General features: G+C 39.7%; 1 protein-coding gene across 3 annotated transcripts; it reads right to left on the bottom strand.

Moving 5' to 3' along the window:
• Window positions 1–1,528: 1,528 nt before the first annotated feature.
• On the bottom strand, window positions 1,529–21,670 carry NDUFAF1 (NADH:ubiquinone oxidoreductase complex assembly factor 1). 3 transcript variants are annotated; one of them, XM_063091010.1, is made up of 5 exons: window positions 21,652–21,670; window positions 15,624–16,283; window positions 11,175–11,360; window positions 3,017–3,091; window positions 1,529–2,501 (listed from the first exon to the last, which is right to left on the bottom strand). In XM_063091010.1, the coding sequence occupies exons 2-5, from the start codon at window positions 16,194–16,196 to the stop codon at window positions 2,352–2,354; spliced, it is 984 nt and encodes a 327-aa protein (XP_062947080.1). In that variant the 5' UTR covers window positions 16,197–16,283; window positions 21,652–21,670; the 3' UTR covers window positions 1,529–2,351. The 3 variants fall into 3 exon arrangements, with proteins under 3 accessions (XP_062947080.1, XP_062947079.1, XP_062947081.1); XM_063091009.1 differs by having other exon boundaries at window positions 21,593–21,666; XM_063091011.1 differs by having other exon boundaries at window positions 21,627–21,656.
• Between the last annotated feature and the right edge of the window lie 529 nt (window positions 21,671–22,199).

Genomic DNA, 22,199 nt, shown 5'->3' with positions numbered 1-22,199 from the left:
AACTTCTGGGTCAAATACACTTTTGCTGGGAACATATTATAGTACAATCGCTTTGGAAAACAGATTGCTAGTTTCTTTATAAAGTTTTATGTATATCTACCATGTGATCCAGCCATGCCACTACTAGGTAGTTACCCAAGAGAAATGAAGGTATACATTCCTATAAAGACTTGCACCTGCATGTTCATAGTAGCTTTATTTGTAATAGCCCCAAATTGGAACAACCCAAATGTCCATCATCAAATGAATGTATAAATAAAATGTATATCTATATAATGGTATATACTAAGAAGTAAAAAGGAATGAACTATTGATATACAATAGAACATATGGATGAATCTCAAATAACTATGCTGAATGAAAAGAACCTAGAGAATACAAACTAATCTATGGTAATAGCAGATGAGGGAATGCTTGGAGAATGGTGGGCAGGTGGGATCACAGTCATTATCTTCATTGTGAGGATAGTTTTGTAGGTATACATATGTATGTCAAAACCAAACTATACAGATTAAGTATGTACAATTTAGTGTAGGCAGGATACTAAGTAAACCTGTTAAAAAATAAAATCATCTTCTGCAAAAACATCCTAATAAATTCACTAAAAAGCTACCAGGATTAAATTCATTAAGGTCACAGAATACAAGATCAATATCCAACAATTATATTTCTATATACTAGCAATGAACAAAAAACTGAAGCTAAGAAAGTTTTACCGGGGCCGGCCCATGGCTCACTCGGGAGAGTGTGGTGCTGATAACACCAAGGCCACGGGTTCAGATCCCTATATAAGGATGGCCGGTTATCTCACTTGGGAGAGTGTGGTGCTGACAACAAGTCAAGGGTTAAGATCCCCTTACCAGTCATCTTTAAAAAAAAAAAAAAAAAAATTTGATCATAGACCTAAATATACAAACTAAACTTAAAAATTCTTGGGAATAAATTTCTGTGATCATGAACTAGGCAATGATTTCTTAGATACAACAGCAAAAGCACAGGTGATAAAAGAAAAAATAGGCAAATTGCACTTCATCAAAACTAAAACTGTTTGCACCTTATAAGACACCCCAAAAAGTGAACACCCAAGCCACAGATTGGGAGAATCTATTTTATAAATCTTATCTGAAAAGGGACTTGTACCCAGAATATATAAAGAACTCTTACAACTAAATGATAAAACAACCTAATTTCGGAATGGGCAAAAGACTTGATACTCATTTCAATAAAGACGTATGAATGGCTAATAAGCATATGAAAAGAGGCTCAACTAGAATTGCTGTAATCAAAAAGACATAGTAAGTGTTGGAGAGAATGTGGAGAAATTGGAACCTCATACACCTCTGGTGGGAATGTAAAATGATGCAGCCACTTTGGAAAATAGTCTGGCAGTTCCTCAAATGTTAAACAGATTACCCAATGACCCAGCAATTCAACTCCTAGGTACAGGTATATACCCAAGAGAAATGAAAACATGTCCACACTAAAAGTTGTATGCAAATATTTATAGCAGCATTATTTATAAGAGCTAAGAAGGGGAAAAAAATCCAGATGTCAATCAATGGATGAATGGATAAACAATGGAGTATTATTCCACAATAGAAAGGAATGAAGCACTGATAACATGCTACAAAATGGATGAACCTCAAAGACATTATGTTAAGTGAAAAAAGTCAAAGACCATATATTGTATGATTCTATCTATATACAATATCCAGAAAAAGTCAACCTATAGAGATGGAAAGTAGATTAGTAGTTACCTGGAGATGGGAATGAAGGGTGATTGCAAAATGGCATTGAGGTTTCTTTTTGGGCTGATGGAAATTTGCTAAAATTAGATTGTAGTAATGGCTGCACTATTCTGTAAATATACTAAAAATCATTGAACTATATACTTACACAGGCCAATTTTATGTTATGTAAATTATATCTCAAGTTGTTAAAAATGAAAAAGATAATTACTCCTTTCCTCAAAGATGGGTTAGAAAATAAAAGAAACCTATCAGGAATAGTGGTAAAAGATCATCAACAGTCATCTCAGGGACTCCTTGCTTTGGAAACCGCCTACTCATGTGGGAAATGTACCTCATAGGAACCGTTCTGACCAAAAACAGTAAGTTATTTACATAGTACCTCTGCATCAGTACTTGCATTCTGTGAGCTAAAGCACAGCTCAGAACCTAGTTCATGCTGTGTTCCCTTTATATAGTCCCTCTTAACAACAGCTTTTAGCCTCGTCTTAGAGAATACATACCAGCCATTGGTTGGACGCCACTGAAGAAATACTTTAATTTGTATCATTGTGGATATTACTGCCCTTACTTTAGTAATACAAAACTTCCACATGATCCTCTCTATTTAAAAAGTCCTGGGCTAAGCTCTGGAGAATTTTCATAAGCAAATTCTTCTATGTGAGCTGGATCTGTAAATACTCCAATAAAATCTATTTCCAGGAAGAATGGACCATCCACTTTATCAGCCAGGGTGAATCCAATAGAAGAGATCTAAATTTAAAATAGAGAAATTGATTAAAATCTCATATGTACTGATGTTATTCCTGGAGTTCTAAAATCCCATGAGGTGATTACTATAACTGGGTCTTTATACTATCTGCCTTTAGCAAGTATACAATAGTTCTCATATGCTTCAGCAAATTATAAGAGGATGAATAAGACTGCTTTTCATTCCACATTCTACTTCCTCTCCTCTCCCCTTTAGATAGTACTACTTAAGACTAGTAAAGATAGCATGGATGCCTAATACAGGTTCCTTAAAGCTCTTATGAACTCTTTCATTTTAAGCTAAAATAAAATGTAGGCACACTAAAAAAACGATCATGCTAAAATTCCTCCAGGATGAGGGTTTAGCCCACAGAATAGGCCAGCATCTGCCTGGGTATAACGGGTGACCCTGAGTAGGAATTTTCATCTTTCACTTGCCAGCCTTCCAAAATAGACCGAATTTGTCCTCACAGGAGTTTTGTTTTACTAAAGATGATAAAAATACAGGAAAACATTACCTTGTCAAGCAGAAGCTTGCCCTGGACATCCCGGATTCTTCCTTGATTTGAGAAGAAAAATTTGGAAAAAGGAATCTGAAATAAGAAATCATTTACTGCATAGCTGAAATGTAAACAATTGAGGCATTTGTATGGAATTGCAATGATGAAAGAATAGTAGTTAAATTTTAAAATTATTTAATACATGCAGTTATGATAAGTGGCTATGTGGATCAAAGTTATAACTCTGAGGGAAAAAGACAAAGGACAAACTAAGAAAAAATCATCTGTAATATTTATGGACAAGAGACTGGTATCCTAAACACAGCTTTTACAAATAAGAAAAGGATTAAATAACCAAAAAGAAATATGAGGATGGGAGAAACAAGCACACTTTTATACTGTTAGCAGGAGTGCACATTAGTACAACTCTTTTATTTTTATTATTTTTTTAAAAGATGACCAGTAAGGGGATCTTAACCCTTGATTTGGTGATGTCAGCACCACGCTCTCCCAGGTGAGCTAACCGGCCATCCCTATATAGGGATCCGAACCCGTGGCCTTGGTGTTATCAGCACCACGCTCTCCCAAGTGAGCCACGGGCCAGCCCTAGTACAACTCTTTTAGAGGGCAGCTACCAATTGTGGTAGGCAGAATTCTAAGACAGCCTCCAATATTTCCACCCCCTGATTTGTATACACACATCCTCTCAGGATATTCAATCAAACACTAATCGCAGTTCTGCCATGAATGGTTTCACTGATTTAATTAAGGTTCTAAATCAACTGACCTAAATATAGGGGTATTCTCCTCTGTAGGGCTGACAATCTATTGAGCCCATCAAAGGGACCAGTGAAAGAGATTAAAATCATGAGAGGGATTCAATGGGAGGGAGATTCTCCATTGCTGGCTTTGAGGCTGGAGGAAGCTACATAGCAAGGAATGCAGGCAGTGTCTAGGAGCTGAGAGTGGCCTCTAGTTGACGATCAGAAAGGAGACAAATATTTCAGTTCTACAATCATAAAGAACTGAATTTAGCTAATAAGGAGAATGGGCTTGGAAGTCAATTCTTCCCCAGAGACTCAGAAAGGAAAACAGCCCAGCTGACATCTTGATTTCAGCCTTCTAATAACCTAAGCATGGAACCCATCCACACCATGTCCCAAATTATTACCTACAGAACTGTGAGGTAATAAATGTGTGTTTTAAGCTGCTAAGTTTGTGATAATTTATTATGTAACAACAGAAAAATAATACAGCAACGTCTAGCAAAATTTGAAGTGCCATAACTTTCACCTACCAATTTCACTTTTAGGAATTTATATTATAAATAAACTTTGACAAGTACATAAAGATATAGCTTCTTCTAATAATAATTTTAAAAAAGGAAAAAGGAAAAAGAAAAAAGGAAAAATAGCTAAATTATGGTGCATCCATACAACTGAACATGCAGCTTTTATTTATTTATTTATTTATTATTTTTTTTTTTTTAAAGATGACCGGTAAGGGGATCTTAACCCTTGATTTGGTGTTGTCAGCACCATGCTCACCCAATGCGCTAACCGGCCATCCCTATATGGGATCCGAACCCACGGCCTTGGTGTTATCAGCACCGCACTCTCCCGAGTGAGCCACGGGCCGGCCCGGCTTTTTTTTTTTTTTAAACATGACTGGTAAGGGGATCTTAACCCTTGACTTGGTGTTGTCAGCACCACACTCTCCAAAGTGAGCCAACCAGCCATCCCTATATAGGGATCCGAACCTGTGGCATTGGTGTTATCAGCACCACACTCTCCCAAGTGAGCCACAGGCCGGCCCTTACAGCTATTTTTAAAATGAAGTAGATCTACACAGGATGCAGTGAGAAGACCCCTGTGATATATTTTTAGTAGAAAAGCAAGATATATAGGGCCAGCCCATGGCTCACTCAGGAGAGTGCGGTGCTGATAACACCAAGGCCACAGGTTAGGATCCTATATAGGGATGGCCGGTTGGCTCACTGGCTGAGCGTGGTGCTGAAAACACCAAGTCAAGGGTTGAGATCCCCTTACCAGTCATCTTAAAAAAAAAAAAGAAAAGAAAGAAAGAAAAGCAAGATATAGACAAAATCTACAGTATAAGTTCATTTATGTTTTTTAAAAAGGCCTCAAACAAAACTGGAAATAAATACTGAAGTCTAATGATATTCATGCTGAAGTGTTTAGGGGTGCAATGTACTGATGTTGGCAACTTTTCTTTTTTTGAATTAAAAAAGATAGAACGATATGGGCCAGCCCGTGGCTCACTCGGGAGAGTGTGGTGCTGATAACACCAAGGCCACGGGTTCGGATCCAATATAGGGATGGCCGGTTAGCTCACTGGGAGAGCGTGGTGCTGACAACACCAAGACAAGGGTTAAGATCCCCTTACCGGTTATCTTTAAAAAAAAAAAAAAAAAAGATAGAATGATAGATGAATAGCAGGAAGGACAGGTGAATAAGATGTATGATAAAGCAAATATAGCAGAATGTTTCTTCAGAAATCTAGGTGGTGGCTATACAGATATTCACCATGCAATTTTAACTTTTATTCATGTTTGAAATTTTTCAAAATAAAATATTAAGAAAAATACGAAAGAAAAAAGTTATTCTTATATGTCAACAAGAATGTCTTGAAGGATACACCAGAAACTCAACAGTTCTTCCCTCTGAGAAGTAGGCATGGGAAATAAAAAACAAAACAAAAACAAAAAAAGAGAAGTAGGCATGGGAGTTTGAAGAGGGACTCTTTTCACTTGTGTAAAATACACTAGTCACTTATATCACAGACAAAAGGCAAATATCCTGAATAGTTAAAGAGCTCCTAGAAATTGAGGGGGAAAAAGACCAACTGCGCAATAGAAAAGCCATCATAGACAGTTCTCAGAAAAAGAAATACAAATTGGCCTTTAAACAGATGAAGAGACATTTGAGCTCACAATAAGAGAAAGTGCACATCAAAACTTCTGAGGATTGGGCTGGCCCGTGGCTCACTCGGGAGAGTGCAGTGCTGATAACACCAAGGCCGCGGGTTCGGATCCCTATATAGGGATGGCCGGTTAGCTCACTGGCTGAGCATGGTGCTGACAACACCAAGCCAAGGGTTGAGATCCCCTTACCGGTCATCTTGTTAAAAAAAAAAAAAAAAAAAAAAAAACTTCTGAGGATATAGGGGAAAAACCCAAAGAGTTTTTCCTTCCTCACTACTCACCCACCCTCAGCACAACCCTTCTGACATCAGGGTTTTCCCCACACACCAAGCAATCCTCTGGCAGATTCTCCAGTGGACACAAACTAGGTGTCCTCTGATTCTACTCAATTCTGACACTATATACCTGGAGATACTGTCAAATCCCACAGGTTGAGAGTTAAGTCCCACTTGAGATGCCAGTCGCAAGTAGGTTGTCACCTATACTTCTGACCATCAGGCTATAAATCAGAGGTCTCCACAACCCCCTCCTCGGGTTCAATTAATTTGCTAAAGTGGCTCATAGAACTTTACAATTACTGGTCTATTATAAAAGATTTTTAAAAGGGTACAGATGAATAGCCAAATGGAAGAGATGCATAGGGCAAGGTATGGGAGAAGGTGTACAGAGCTTCCATGCCCTTTCCAGACAATGCCACGCTCCAAGGACCACCACACGTTCATTTATACAGAAGCTCTACAAATTGTCCTTCTGGGGTTTTATGGAAGCTTCTTTACATAGGCATGACTGATTATATCATTGGCCATTGGTGACTGACTTAACCTTCAGCACCTGTTCCCCCCTCTGGAAATTGGAGGGTGGGGCTAAAAGTTCCAACTCTAATCATGCCTTGGTCTTTCTGGTGACCATCTCCCATCCTGAAGCTACCTTGGGGCCCCCAGCCACCAGTCAACATTAACATACAAAGACACTCTTATTACTCTGGAGACTGCAAGAATTTTAGGAGCTTTGTGCCAGACAATTAACCAAATACCATTTTTCACTTATCAGATTGGCAAAAATAAAAAAGTCTGACAACTTACTCTAGTGAGGCTTTGAGGAAATAGCCACCGTTATTTCATTACCGGTGGGAGCGAAAAATGAAACAAGTACTTTGGAGAAAAACTTGACAATATTTATCAAAATTACAAAGGCATTTACCCTTTAACCCAGTAATCCCACTTGTAGGAAGTTAGCCTACAGATGTATCTGTATGTATATAAAAATGATCTTGTGTGTGATTATTCATAGCAACATTATTTACAATAGCAATTGGGAATCAAAGTGTCCATGAATACAGGGCTTCTTAAGTATGGAATATCTACATAACAGAAAATATCAAACAAAATAACAAAGAATGAAAAGTATTCCTAAATTTTAAAAATGTGGGCCGGCCCTGTGGCTCACTCAGGAGAGTGCGGCGCTGGTAGCGCCGAAGCTGCGGGTTTGGATCCTATATAGGGATGGCCGGTTAGCTCACTTGGGAGAGCGTGGTGCTGACAACACCAAGCCAAGGGTTAAGATCCCCTTACCAGTCATCTATTTTTTAAAAAAGGGGGGGTGGAATAAGTACATTCATATTTGCTTATATTTTCATAAATACACTGGAAAGTTACACAAGAAACTAATAAAAGTGGTTACCTATAGAGGGTGGGAGGGAAAAGGGTGGACTGCGATATAAATGGAAGTAAGACTACTCAACATACTGTACATCTTCCCAGAGCATTTTGATTTTTGAGCCAAATAAAAATGAATTAAAAAAAATAAAACATAATAGGGCTGACCCGTGGGAGATCCCCTTACCAGTCATCTTTTAAAAACAATAAAATAAAATAAAATATATTGTTCAAACTACTTATCACCAAAAACATTCGACATAAAACACACTTAATTTGAAGCTCATAAAATAAACCACCATTGTACAAGATCATGTTGCTCACACAGCAAATCTAAATGTTGTCACATCCTAATTTCACCTGCTCCTTTAACTTCTGTCACACAAATCTGATAGAGACCCCCTTGTCAATGTCTCATTTTACATCTGAGTTTGACACTTCCTCTACCTCATTCAAAATATATTTTGGAAATGGAATCACTGTTACATGTTTGCCATTCAAGGTGCATATATCACCACCCCACTGGTACCCTCAAACTAATGTCTAGTCTTTTTGGCACATAATTCTCTAAGACCATTGACCACATCAAGGGAACAGGATTTTTTTACCTGGAAAAAAAAAAATGAAGCTAAAAAGAAACCTTAAATACATAAAACTTGCATAAAAAGAAAAGGATAAATAGTTGTTCTCTTTCTACAAGTGACAAAAAACTAACATACATAATTTCTCCATTGTTTTCCCCTGTTTTCTCTCTACAATCAGAATAAATATTTGAGTATTAACTCTACTTACTGAAGGAGTATTATTCATGAAGAAATGAACAGCACTTAAAAACATTTAATTTCTAAAAATCTGTTCCCCAACACTTCCCCTAAATAATTTAAAGAGAGCTGTTGCAAACAACTATTATTTCCAATCAAAGATTAGGACTATATATATTTTCAAAAGAGAAAGCAATTGCTAATAATTAAAAGATAGTGATATTAGAGAATAATTTGGCAATGTGCATCAAAGACCTTAAAAATGTACATATTTAGTGGTATATACATACAAAAGATTATTATTCAGCCTTAAAAAGGAAGAAAATTCTAACATATGCTACACATGGGTGAACCCTCAGGATGTTATGCTAAGTGAAGTAAGCCAGTAACAAAAAGACAAATACTGTATGATTCCACCTATAATGAGGTACTTAGAGTAGTCAAAATCATAGACAGAAAGTAGAATGGGGGTTATCAGGGGCTGGGGGAGGAAGAAATGGGAAATTATTGTTTAATGGGTACAGAGTTTCAGTTTTACAAGATGAAAATAATTATGGAGGGCTTGCCAGTTAGCTCATTTGGTGAGAGCATGGTGCTGATAAACAAAACCAAAAACAAAAAAGAGTTATGGAGATGGATGGTAGTAATGGTTGCACAACCTCATGAATGTATTTAATACCACTGAACGTTACACTTAAAAAGGTTTAAGATAGTAAATTTTGTTATATATACTTTACCACAATAAAAATAAATTTTAAAGATAAAAGTAAAAAATAAAATTGTACACATTTATTCCAAGACTTTTATTTCCAGGAATATATCCTATGAAAATAATTAAGGATGTTTACGGGGCCAGCCCATGGCTCATTTGGGAGAATGAGGTGCTGATAACACCAAGGCCACAGGTTCGGATCCCTATATAGGGATGGCCAGTTAGCTCACTTTGGAGAGCACGGTGCTGACAACACCAAGTCAAGGGTAAGGGGTTACCGGTCACCTTTAAGAAAAAAAAAAGAAAGAAAGAAATATATTTGAACAGAAAGTTGTATTCAGTATTTAGTTCAGTGAAAATATGTGTTATAAAACAGCATTGGTACAATTTCCCCCCGTTTTGCGTGGGGGAAAAGTGTGACTAAGAAAGTCTGGAAGGTATACACCAAAAAAATTTTTTTTTTTTTTTTTTAAAAGATGACTGGTAAGGGCATCTTAACCCTTGACTTGGTGTTGTCAGCACCACGCTCAGCCAGCGAGCTAACCGGCTATCCCTATATGGGATCCGAACCCGGGGCCTTGGTGTTCTCAACACCGCACTCTCCCGAGTGAGCCATGGGCCGGCCCCATACACCAAAATTTTAAAAAGTATTTTATCTCAGGGTAGTAGAATCACAAGATTTTTTTTTTCTTTTCTGCCTTTTCTTAATTTTCTACAAGAAAATACTAATTTTATTTAATAATTCATTATATATTACTTGTAAACAAGTGTTACTTTTGTAATAATTTTTGTGTTATATATATCAGTGCATATGTATGTATTGAGTGCCTGTTTTGTGCTAGGCACTGTTTTATGTGCAGGTGAAACAGCTCTGAACAATACAGACAAGGTCCATACACCGAGGTCCAGGGTTTGATTCTTATCCCTGCCAGCTGCCAACAAAAGTAAAAGGTCAATGCTCTCACAGAATTTACAGAATTTATGTTCCAGGGGAGGGGAGTAAGGAGTGACAATAAACTAACAAACAAATGAGTAAAATAATTTTAGTTAATAAGTTTTATGTTGAAAGTGAATGGGTTAGAGGGTACAACTTTAGCTACAGGAATCAGCAGACAGAAAAGGGGGCTGGTGTGGAGGAGGGAGGTAGGAGGCAAGACTGAAGCTGAATACAAAGGTCTGATATTGGAGGCCTGGTAGACCATGTTAAGAATTTTGAACTTTATTCTAATTGTAATGGAAAAACACTGAAGGGTCCTAAGCATGTGAATGATATAATCTGAACTATGTTTTAGAAAGATCAGTTTGGCTTCTGAGTGGAGAGTGGATTTTAGAGGGGCAAGAGGACAAATGGGCAAATCAATAATGAAGCTGCTGCAGTAATCCAAATGCCTGTACTAGGCTGAGAGTAGAAGAGATGGCTAGAAACAGATTCTGGGTATATTTTGGAAATAGAAGTGACAGGACTGGAGATAAGGTAAAGGAGAGAGGAATCCAGGACGACCCTTAGGTTTATGACATGAACAAAAGGGGGCATTCTTTTGAGTTCATGGATCAGAAACCTTCAGTAGGGGGAAGAAAGGAATGGGCACTTGATTTTGCCCTCACTCCCTGAATTTCCTCTTATTTTCCTACAGGTTAACAATACTTATCTTCTTAAAGCTTCATCTTCTCACTTACAACATAAAACTGCCTTATATCACCAAGAAATAAATAAAAATTTTTAATATTATAAAGTGTGAAGTATTTACTCCTCTTAAGGGAACCTTTCTACTAAGCTAGGGACATTATCTTAGCAGAGGTGCTTAGAAGAGCCAACATGGCAGAAACTTAAAAAGAAAGATTTACTTGGGCACAGAGCAGAGATGTACCTGTGACTTAACATGGACCTGGTTATATTCTTATCAAAAATATTTACTGGATAGTAAGCTAACATTTACACTAATGAATGAAAAAGTAATTATGTAAGTCTCTCCCCTAGGTCCTCTTCTTTTTCCCCACTCCACCCCAATCTTCCAAGAAGAATTAGTAAGAAAAAGGAAGTTACAATGTAACCATAATCCAAAAAGACCTCATTTTTATAAACACTAAAGACTTGTACTGTTACCTTGACCTCCTGCCAGTAGGGCCCCCCACGGGTGAACATGAAGTAACAGTACATCTGATTCTTCTTCTGGATTAGATATGTGTCCTCCCTGATATTCACCATCCAAGGCCGACCATCCCCACGGACTCGGAGATACAGAGAGTTGAACTGAGACCAATCATAAGACCTCTTCCTAGCAAAAGAGCCCTAAGGTACAGAAAGAAAAGTAATTTTACTTTGTTATCCACTATTAGTAAAATGTGAGTCATGACCAAGTCAGCAGCATCAAAAGGATCCATTAACCATTTTTCTGGTTTTTTTTTAACTTTCTCCCACCATAAGGAAGCAGATAAACGTGCTGATTGTTATGTTAGCACAAAATACTGACATAGTTACATGTTTCTAAGGTAATGTTCAAGACACGATTGGCCTAGGACAGTGTTTACATGGAGCAGGCACTCACTGTGTTTGCTGAATGGAAATAAATGTACTTTCTTTCCCAGGTCCTATGAAGCAATGGCTTCTGAGTGGCCCATTTTATGACAACTGCCTTCCCAGAAGTCAGAAAACTATGAAAAATAAAGTTCAAGTTTTAAAAGTGAGAATTAATAACAATAGCTAGCATCAAGGCAGGAGCCGAGGGCCACTCACACAACCAGGCAGGGAATACACAAAAACACCACTTCCAAACAGGTGACCCACCATAGCCACTGCCACAGCCACCGCTGCACAAAAGCAGCTTGATGACACAGTGGTAGACACAGCCACCGTGCAAGTAGCCCGCTAGGCACTCAACTGCATTGACTCAAGGGGAGTCACCAGTGGAAACAAGAAAAAGAAGAGGACATCTATTTTTATCTCAAAGTTCTAACTTCCCTGTGAGTTTTCTTTTTACACATTGCTTATTTAGGAGAGTGTTAATTTCCACACACTTGTGAATTTTCTAAATTTCCTTCTGCTATTGTGGTCAGAGAACATATTTCCTATGATCTTAGTCTTTTTAAATGTATTATGACTTGTTTTACGGCCAAAAAACAAATAGCCAGTACCACTGATTATTTACATGAAGTATTTGCATACATAATCTCATTTTATCCTCACAAAAGCCCTATGAGATAGGTAATATCATCTACCCCATTTTACAGATAAAGAAACTGAGCACTCAGCTAATAAACGGTATATCTAGTGCTGTTGAACCCCAAAATGTGTGTGTTTAACATCTATACTGTCTCTCTCTCCAAAGGTGGAATTTATTCAATCCCTGTACTGGCCAGCCACCAAAAAAAAATCAAAAAGTGGAATTTAGTATTAATTTACAAAGGCATTTATTTATAGCAATCTCAAAGGTAAATCTGATTTCAAGAATACCAATGCCAGGACGGTGAGGCTGAGGCTAGGGGATTGCTTGAGGGCAGGAGTTCTAGGCTACAGTGCACTATGCTGATTGGGTGTCTACACTAAGTTCAGCTTCAGTGTGGTGATCTCCCAGGAGCAGAGGACGTACAGGTTGCCTGAGGAGCGGGGAACCGGCCCAGATCAGAAACTGAGTAGGTCACAACTCCCATGCTGATCAGTAGCGGGACTGTGCCTGTGAACAGCTAGAGCTGTTCCAGCTACTCCAGCCTGGGAAAAATAGAGAGACTTGCCTCTTTAAAACAAAATAAAACAAAACAAAAACACCAATTGTTAGGAAAATAGAATAATTTAATCAGGCCCCTCACCTTAGGTCCGGTTGGGGGTGTTGCAGTGCATTCTTTGTAAAGGAGTTGTGTGTGGGTGGAGTTAGTGTGCATGGGCAGCACTGCCACTTGGCTGGTGTTTATTGCCTTGGGCATCTGCCCCACATGGCCATGCTCTCAAACCTAGGCTCCAAAGACCTTTTGGCCAGTTACCTAGCTCCTAGATCTGCATGTAAAGGTTTTGTGACCCATTCTGGACAATAGGCTTGAGGGGTCTGTGAGCTCCAGGACCCAGACCTAGCTTGACACCAATGCTGAGATGTGATATTTACTAGCTATGTAATTTAGAAAAGTTACTAGGGAGGGGAGAAAAAAAAAAAAAAAAGAAAAGTTACTAAATCTCCCCAAGCCTGTTTCCTCATCTGTAAAATTGAGATGATCTTACCTCACAGGATTGTCGTGAGAAATAAATGGAATAAATGCATATAAATGCTTAGGCACAAGGACCAGCAGAATACACTTAATAAACGTAATCTACTATTTTCATAACTCCACAGCAGGTATATGACCATAGAATTTTCAGGGCATTAAAAAAAAAAAAAAACGTATCATTTGTTGCAGCTGAAAGAGTACATACCTATCTTTTTCATTATTATATGGAAGAGGGAACCTAATACTACTCTTGACATTTGCCTTTTTCCTTAAAGCACAATATCCAAGCAAACATCCAAGGGCTGTGACCAGGCCTGAAACAACAGGTCAGCAAAATTCACAAAAAGCCAGAGGCTGCTGAGGAGACAAAGGCATTGACCTTGTAACTTTGGAAAACGTGTCTTAACTGGAAACTGCTAGGCTAAAGACATAAACACTGTACTCCAGTGCTAAGTTGTTTCTCACAGGGTTACAGGTTAAAAACCTGAAACTGCTTTACATAAATACTGGGGTTGAATAAGGAAATGGACAGTGGATAGTAGGACACAGGATTCTCACTGTTAGAGAGGGAAGTTGCAAATAAGCATGAAAGGAAAGAGTAGAATGAACCAGGTGGTACTGGATTAGAGTCTGAGATAACAGTATGAACCCACGTTTAACAAAATATAGATATAGATGACTAAACAGAGAAATAATTACAGACATATGTGTATGCATGGGTTAGTATTTATACATATATTTTGTAGCTGTGTCCACTGAGAGGGCCTAGAAGTAGTGACAACCCTGCAGCAACAAGCATGCCCAGCACCCAGATTTTGGTGTTTAATACCATTCTCCAAAAAAACAGAATCAGGGCTCCTTTGAGAAATGGCTAATTCTAGGGTTGGGTCAGGGAAAATACAAGATCAGAGTATCTAACAGTGCCAAAATGTGCTCAAAAGAAACAAAAGGATGGGGGCATGTCAAAGGAGCAGGAGTGAACCTGAAAGAGCTCTCAGTGGCCAAAGCTGGAACAATTTGAGCATCAAAATGACGCAGTATTGGACTGTAACCCAAAGCATGACGGAGAAGAAACAAATCTTCCTTACTAAAGAATTCCAAGTAATTTATATAGATACTACCCCTTCCAGGAGATAGAACTTAATCCCTCCCCACCCCTCAGCCATGAATGTGGACTGCAGTTACTGACTTGTGAAAAGGAAAAAAAGAAAAAAAAGGTAACTCTACAATGGAGTAACCTGGCAAACACTACATTGACCAGGTGATCAAGGTTAACAGTACCAGTGATATGATGACTGCCATGTACCCCTGATATGATGTGACAACAAGGGTATTTCAACTCTGTGGTATTCTTCCTAAAACCCAGAATCCCAGTCTAACTAGGAGAAAAAAACACCAGAAAAATCCCAAATTGAGGGCCATTCTACAAAATACCTGACCAGTATGAGAATCTGATTAAAGGAACAAGGAATGAGTACATATTGTAATAATAAGCTGACTGTCCTGATTTGACCATCACACATTGTACACAACTACTGATAGTCAACTTTGTACGCCACAAATACGTATAATAAATTATCTTTCAATGAAGAAAAGGAAAAAAAAAACCTGGCCAGGTTTCAAATCCTCATGAAAAAAATAAGGAAAGACTGAGAAACTATCACAGACCAGAGAAAACTAAAGATAATGACAACAACAACTGCATGTAATGTGATACCCTCGACGGGATCCTGGAACAGAAAAAGTATATATTAGTGAAAAACTAGTGAAATCTAAATAAAATATGGAACTTAGTTAACAGTAATGTACCAATGTTATTTTCTTAATCATGACAAACGTAGTATAGTAATATAAGATGTTAACAACAGAAGAAGCTGGGGGGGGTATATGGGAACTCTGTACTATCTTGGCAATTGCAATTTTTATGTAAATCTACAATTATTCTAAAATGTAAAGTTTACTTTAAAACATTTTTTTTTAAGCCACAGGCTGATCCTACATCCACTCTAAGGAACCCCTAGCCAATACAGGGACTGTGGTCTATGTTAGAGGAAATGCCAATCTCCCCAGATATCTTTCAAATGTCTAACCTCTCCAGATGCCTCAAATATAACAATGCTCTTCCCTGGCCCAAAGTGATGCCCAGAAACAAGTAACTCCTCCTCAAGAACCGCTTCTCCTTTGTGCTTCCACTTTACACTTATACCTAGTAGTAATTTGCCTCCTGCACAGGTAAGATGCCGCCGTATAACATACTAGGTGTTTTCTGTACAGAAACAAAAGCTGTCTGCTATAATTCATGCTAAAATGAAGTTCACCCCAGTTCTCTAAAAAACTGTGGCTCTTGGGCCTCACTTACCCTTGGAATCCGGGATATCAATGCACAATACCCACTTTGGCTACTCTCCCCGTCTTGTGGCGCCTCAGAACTCAGAGTCCCATAGAGCAGTGCACTTTGGTTATTCTTGCCCATTTTCAAGAACACTTCACTTCTGCCTCCAATCGTCTTATCAGAAGTCACTATCCACTTATCCAAATCTTCTTTTCCACGGAACTGCCAGACGACCTTGGCTTGTTCCAGCAAGACCTCATGCAGAGGACGGCCTTCCGGCCCTATCCAATGATTCACAATTTCATCCTTCAAATGCCTAAAATGGTCCTTTATTTCATCTCTAATTGCTTTATCAAAACTAACTTCAAGCTCCTCCTCAGGAGAAGTTATATCCAGAGCAACTTCTTTCTGGTGATGTCCTTGCAAACCCCCTCCAGTCTTCCTCTGTGGGGATGTTTTGCTGGGAGCAGTTGTTTTCTGAAGACTACTGGAACAATAGTCTGCAAAGCGAATACCCAAAAATGGACACATGGCAGCACTTGGCTTTGGGCATTTTCGGAGAATATAAGTACCATTCAGCAATTTGTGAACCAAAGCCATGGTTAAAAAAAAAGAAAAAAAGTCAAAATGTAAATTTCTTCCTGGGCTACCAGGGAAAGATGCTTCAGCAAAATAGCCCAATTCCACCTATAACAGAAAAGAGATTGAAGAGTTACCACTGTAGCAATGAATGCATTACAATTTCAAATTCAACAGAGATCATGTATTGTAAAATTCGTGAACTTATTTTCCAATTGTATAAATATTTACCCAAATTCAGATCCCCTTACCAGCCAGCCGCAAAAAATAAATAAATACAAACATGTACCCAGTGCCTACTCTGAGCAGAGCACTGTATTACACATTGTGAAAAATACCAAAATGAATAATAACATCTGAATGGAGCTAATGATTAGCCCAAAAAGTATGTGCTGAAAGCTACCTCAAGAAGTTATGTCAACTTTGAAGCTAATTTTTATGCTGGGTTTTTAAAGAAACAATAGGTTCTTAAAATAAAATATTCAATTAATTCACTCTAGGACCTTGGTCAACCAACTTCACATTTTAGCACTTCATCTATAAAAGTGGAGCTATACTGAGTATTGTGTGTGAAGTCAGAACACCTGGACTTTGACACCTGGCTCTGGCCACTTACTAGGTTGTGAATATTGTGAGTATTGCAGTTCCACGTAACTAAACCTAATAAAGGTATTTACGCTCAGTTGATCTTTGATGCCTCCATTTCCTCAGGAGTAAGGCTGTCAATACCTCCCCTACCTTCAGAAGTGGTTGTATCAAAAAAGGTTAAAAGAAGATTCTCTGATTCAGAAAGTCTGATGAGATCCCCAAGATTCTTTATGTCTAACAAAGTCCAAGGCGCACCTTTAGCTATCAGTCATTATCTGAGCTCCTCAAAGATAGAACCTGAAGGCTGGCCAGTTAGCTCAGTTGGTTAGAGTGCAGTGTTGATAACACCAAGGTCAAGGGTTCAGATCCCTGTACCGGCCAACCACCCCACCCCCCACCCCCAAAAAGAACCATAGAACCTAGACAATAGCAACAATAATACCATCACATTTAAATACCACTCTTAATATTTTCTTTTCTTTTTTTTTTTTTAAAAAGATGACCATTAAGAGAATCTTAACCCTTGACTTGGTGTTGTAAGCACCATGCTCTCCCAAGTGAGCTAACCGGCCATCCCTATATAGGGATCTGAACCCTTGGCCTTGGTGTTATCAGCACCACACTCTCCCAAGTGAGCCACAGGCCAGCCCCAATCTTAATATTTTCAAATCACCCTAATATATATTATCTCACTTAAACCATATAAAAATCCTGTAAGACAAGTCAGGTACATTATTTCCTTTCTCTAGAAAACAGACATCAACAGGTAGAGTGACTTACCTAAGGTCACAATGCTATGAAGTATCAAAGGTAGAACTAGAACCCTGGCCTTAAATCCTTCCACTAGATGATGCTGCCTCTCTACAAGTAAGAAGTCAGCAATATAACTTCTACAGCTCTAATAATGTAACGACTTGGCCTTGAGCAGCAACATTCAATGAGTGCTGGAAGGAAGTGCTGCCAGAAACAGGAAGGCTAAAATAGTTCCCTCTCCTACCTATCCCAGCTACCCCTGGGAGAAAATAGAATATATAATGCCAGTTTCTTTGTCTTTCTCCAGTCCCAGCTCCAGAGACCAGGAGAGAGAAATACTAAAATGAAAACCAGGGCCAGCCCGTGGCTCACTTGGGAGAGTGTGGTGTTGGTAACACCAAGGCCACGGGTTTGGATCCCTACATAGGGATGGCCGGTTAGCTCACTTGGGAGACCGTGGTGCTGACAACACCAAGTCAAGGGTTAAGATCCCCTTACCGGTCATCTTTTTTTAAAAAAACAAAACAAAACAAAACAAAATCAATGCACCAGTCAGAAAATGGCAATGAACGAGAAACTAAATGGAATACTGAGAAAATAAATAAATAAATAAAGCCTCAAAATGACAAAATACAACAATCCAGCTCACCTGCCTTAACTGCTTAAGAGTCCACATCAAAATGGCACCAAGTCCATGCTAATTACAACACAGGACTTGTCATCCTTCTCAAGTGTCCTGCCTCCCTCTTTCCCCACATCAGGTGGGTCGCCTACTCCCTCTGCTCCCTGCTTCCAGGCTTGCAACTCCCACCCCCACCTCATCCACCACTCAACATCTAGAAGAGCCTAAAACACAAAACTGAACATTTCTCTTCTCTGATTAAAACTCTTCATGTCTATAGGAATTGGCTCACAAAAACAAACAAACAAACAAAACCTTCAGGGGCTCCAACATGCCTTCAGAATAAAGCTAACTTTTTCCACAGGGTCTACAAGGCTCCCCAAGATCTGACCTCTGCTAGTCTCTCCAACCTCATTTCTATTCTCACCCCACTCTCTGCACCAATCACAGAGAATACTTGTGGTCCAGGACACCCTCTCTAGGCTTCAGGCATTGGCCGATTGCTGTTCCTAGGCCAGGAGTGCCCTCTACTAATTTTGTCTGGCTAACTTATCACTTGAGACTCAGCTTAGAAATCCATTACCTGGGCCGAGCCCGTGGCGCACTTGGTAGAGTGCTGCGCTGGGAGCGTGCCAACGCTCCCGCCGCGGGTTCGGATCCTATATAGGACTGACCAGTGCACTCACTGGCTGAGTGCCGGTCACGAAAAAACGACAAAAAAAAAAAAAAAAAAGAAATCCATTACCTTCTCCAAAACCCTTCCTTAACTACCCAACTCCACCAAGACCACTGCCCCGTATTCCCATTGCATTGTGTGCTTACACATTCCCTATTAGTTTACTGACCAGTTAATTTGTCAGTCTCCCCCACCAGACTGGAAGTATCTTAAAGGGAGAGACTGTCTTCATTTTGGTACTTCCAGCTCCCAGTATGATGCCTGACACACAGGAGACTACTATTTGCTGAACAAACAAAATGTCCACATTTCTGAACCTTTACAAGTGTCTTGGTTCAGAGCCTTATCACTTCTTACCAGGACTACCGTAATTCCCCTAACAAAGGGCTTCTCAAACTTTAAAGTGCCTATGAAGTACCTGGAGATTTTGCTCAAATGCAGATTCTGATTTAGTAGGTGTGAGGTGGGGCCTGAGATTCTGCATTTCTAACAAACTCCTACGTAAAGCCCTTGTTGGCCCATGCAACACACTTTAAGTATCAAAGTCCTAATTCATCTCCCCGACTCTGATCTCCTCTTCTCCCAATCAGTCCTTTGTCTAGAAACAAGAGGGATTTTTCTAAATATGATGGCACACACCCCCTCATAAAACTTCAGCAATTCCCTGCAGAAATTTAAACTCCTAAAATGGCACAAAAGGCCCTCCAAAATGTGCCCACCTCCTTGACCTAACTCCTCACATCCATAGGCAACACTCTCAGCTCTAATAAGACCAGCTGAATCATGTCTGAAAACAGCAAAAAAAAAATGAACATTGTTCAAACCACAAAAATGATCACACATTATACTATCTTGGCTAATATGAGTTACTGCTGCATCTTGACTAAACATGGCATTAGCCTTACTTCTGGCTTTCTCTCCCAATCACAGAATCACCTCCACCTCCTGGCAGTACCCTCCCTAAAATCACCTAACACAAGCCCAAATCCACTGCGTCCTTTCTCACACCCTCTTACTGAGATGCCCCAGGAATCCCCGTGATGTGCATTCTCCCTCATGAGGTGTAATAAACCCAACTTGTTCAACTACGGCATGATCCTGGTGGTCTCTGACTGGAGGGTACTGACACTGCTCTTCCTTGATAAGAATATGTGCACACTTCTCATAACCCTTACATAATATTAGAATCTTGTTTTTATTTTAAAAAATTATCTTTAATAATCCAGCAGTAATACAAAATATGAAAAAGAGTCAAACTTGATCTCTTTAAGGGAGATGCTACTATGATTGCCTCACACAAACATGATCGAAGGCCATGAGGGGACTGGATTCCAAAGAGCATGGGTGATAAGAAGGTTTCATGGCTCACAGACTGTACAGTTTGGTTGCAGAGTTTCCTAGGGGCAGAAAAGACATGAAATTTAAGATATCCTCAGAGGACAGGGCACACGGTTGCTGGGTCATGAGCACCTTGAAGTGTTTCTTGATGGTGTTTTGGTGTCACAAGTATTTGTCATCTGGGGAGAACCAAGCTGGATGAGGTGAACAGGTTTGTTGTCCCATAGGGTCAAATTTCTCCAGCGTATAAACCTGATCTCCCTGCTTATTGAGGTAATGCTGCAGAAACATGACAACTCTTAAGCCAGAGGTTCCAATTCTGTCTACAGCTCAGTCTGCACTACGTGTTTTCTAGAATCTTGCTTTTATCTGTCTAGCCTGAGCTCCTTAACCTGAGGGCTTGAACATAACTGATGCTAATAATATTTGCTGAATAAATGAAAATAATGTAAACAGTGTTTTCACATGACTAAAACATAAGGAAACCAGGAAAAATAAAGACAGTTAATCTGGGCTGGCCAGTTAGCTCACTTGGTTAAAGGGTGGTGCTGATAACACCAAGTTGGAGGGTTCAAATCCCCATACTGACCAGCTGCCAAAAAATCCCACAAAAACCAAAACAAAACAAAAACAGTTGTTCTGAGGTCCTGGAGCTATGGGTAATATTTATATTTCCCTCACTGGTTGTGCTTAAGTGACTTTACCTCTACAAATACAGGAATTTGGAAAACAAATAAATGATAAGCCCATTAAACGGAATACTGTACAATCATAAAAATGATTCTCATGCACCCCATGCTCAGGCTATAATACTAAGTGGCAAACAGGAGGAACCAAAATTGCATATATACTAGCATTACAAGTATAATGTACAGACAAAAAAGATTCGGGGGGAAAGAAGGAAAGGAAAAAGACTTAAAGTGATGTGTAGGATGATGGGATTATGAGAAACGCTATCTACCCTATTTTCCAAACCCTCAGTAGTGTTGTTACTTCTCCAATAACATAACTTTAATTATACATGTTTTCTTTTCTTTTTCTTTTTCTTTTTTTTTTTAGCCAATATACATAAAGTCAAACCTATTAACTGGACGATACAAGGCCGAGTTGACGGTTAGTTTTGACAACGTAATCCACGCAGCTAGAAGCAAGTAAAAATTGCATATCCGAGGCTAATCATGTGTCAGAAACTGTCTTAAGTGTATTTTCATTGATTCCTCACAACAACCCTGAGAGAGGTACTATTATTATTCCAATTATAGAGACTAGGAAACGGAGGCTCCAATATTAAATTAATCAAAGTCACACAGCTACTAAGAGGCAAAACTAACTGGAGCCCCGTAGTTTCGCTCCCGATCCGGGCGGCACGGAACACGCCGCACGGCCTCGAGAGTGCTGGACGTTCACAGCGGTGGAGCGGCCCCCTCAACCTTTACCTACCAGGTTATGCCGCCCTCCCACGTCCCGGACGTACCAACCGCCAGCCAGTAACTGCTCACCTTCCCGAGCTTAAACGTGACTTCCGCCCGAGTCCCCCGCTCTTTCCCGCCGGGTTCTCCATTTTTCCGGCGTGGGTCCATCTTCTTTTCCCTTCCGGCGCTAAGCTAGCGTAAGGACATTAAAGTTCCGGCAGAGTACGGAGGCCAAGGAGGGTACCTAGGGTACCTTAGTCCGGCGAACTGAAGTTTTTGGTCCACCCGGTCCCCAAAAGGCCCAGCTTCCACCCTCCTGATCTTTTTCTGCCCTATTAGAGAAAGTGAGGAGAATTTAGAGAAGTTTTTCGCCTCTCCTTCCTCTCCTTCCTGCATCCTTTCAGGCTTCAAACCTGCATCTTTCAAATAGGACACTGTTTTTGCTAACGTCCCTTCGCCACTAGGCGCCTGGGGATGATCCCTTCGTGCCTCATCTCCCCGCAGTCCCCCAAGCGCTGTCCGTGGCCTCAGAAAACCAGTTCTCCTGGAATTGCCCCCCTGAATATTTGGACACCCACCAGGCACCCAGACAGCAACCCGTCTACCAGCCCTTTCCCAATCCCGCCCTGCGGGGG

Source organism: Cynocephalus volans, chromosome 3, assembly GCF_027409185.1.
Source record: "Cynocephalus volans isolate mCynVol1 chromosome 3, mCynVol1.pri, whole genome shotgun sequence".
In the NCBI taxonomy this organism is placed as follows: Eukaryota; Metazoa; Chordata; class Mammalia; order Dermoptera; family Cynocephalidae; genus Cynocephalus; species Cynocephalus volans.
This window is presented reverse-complemented; position numbering and strand designations above follow the sequence as displayed.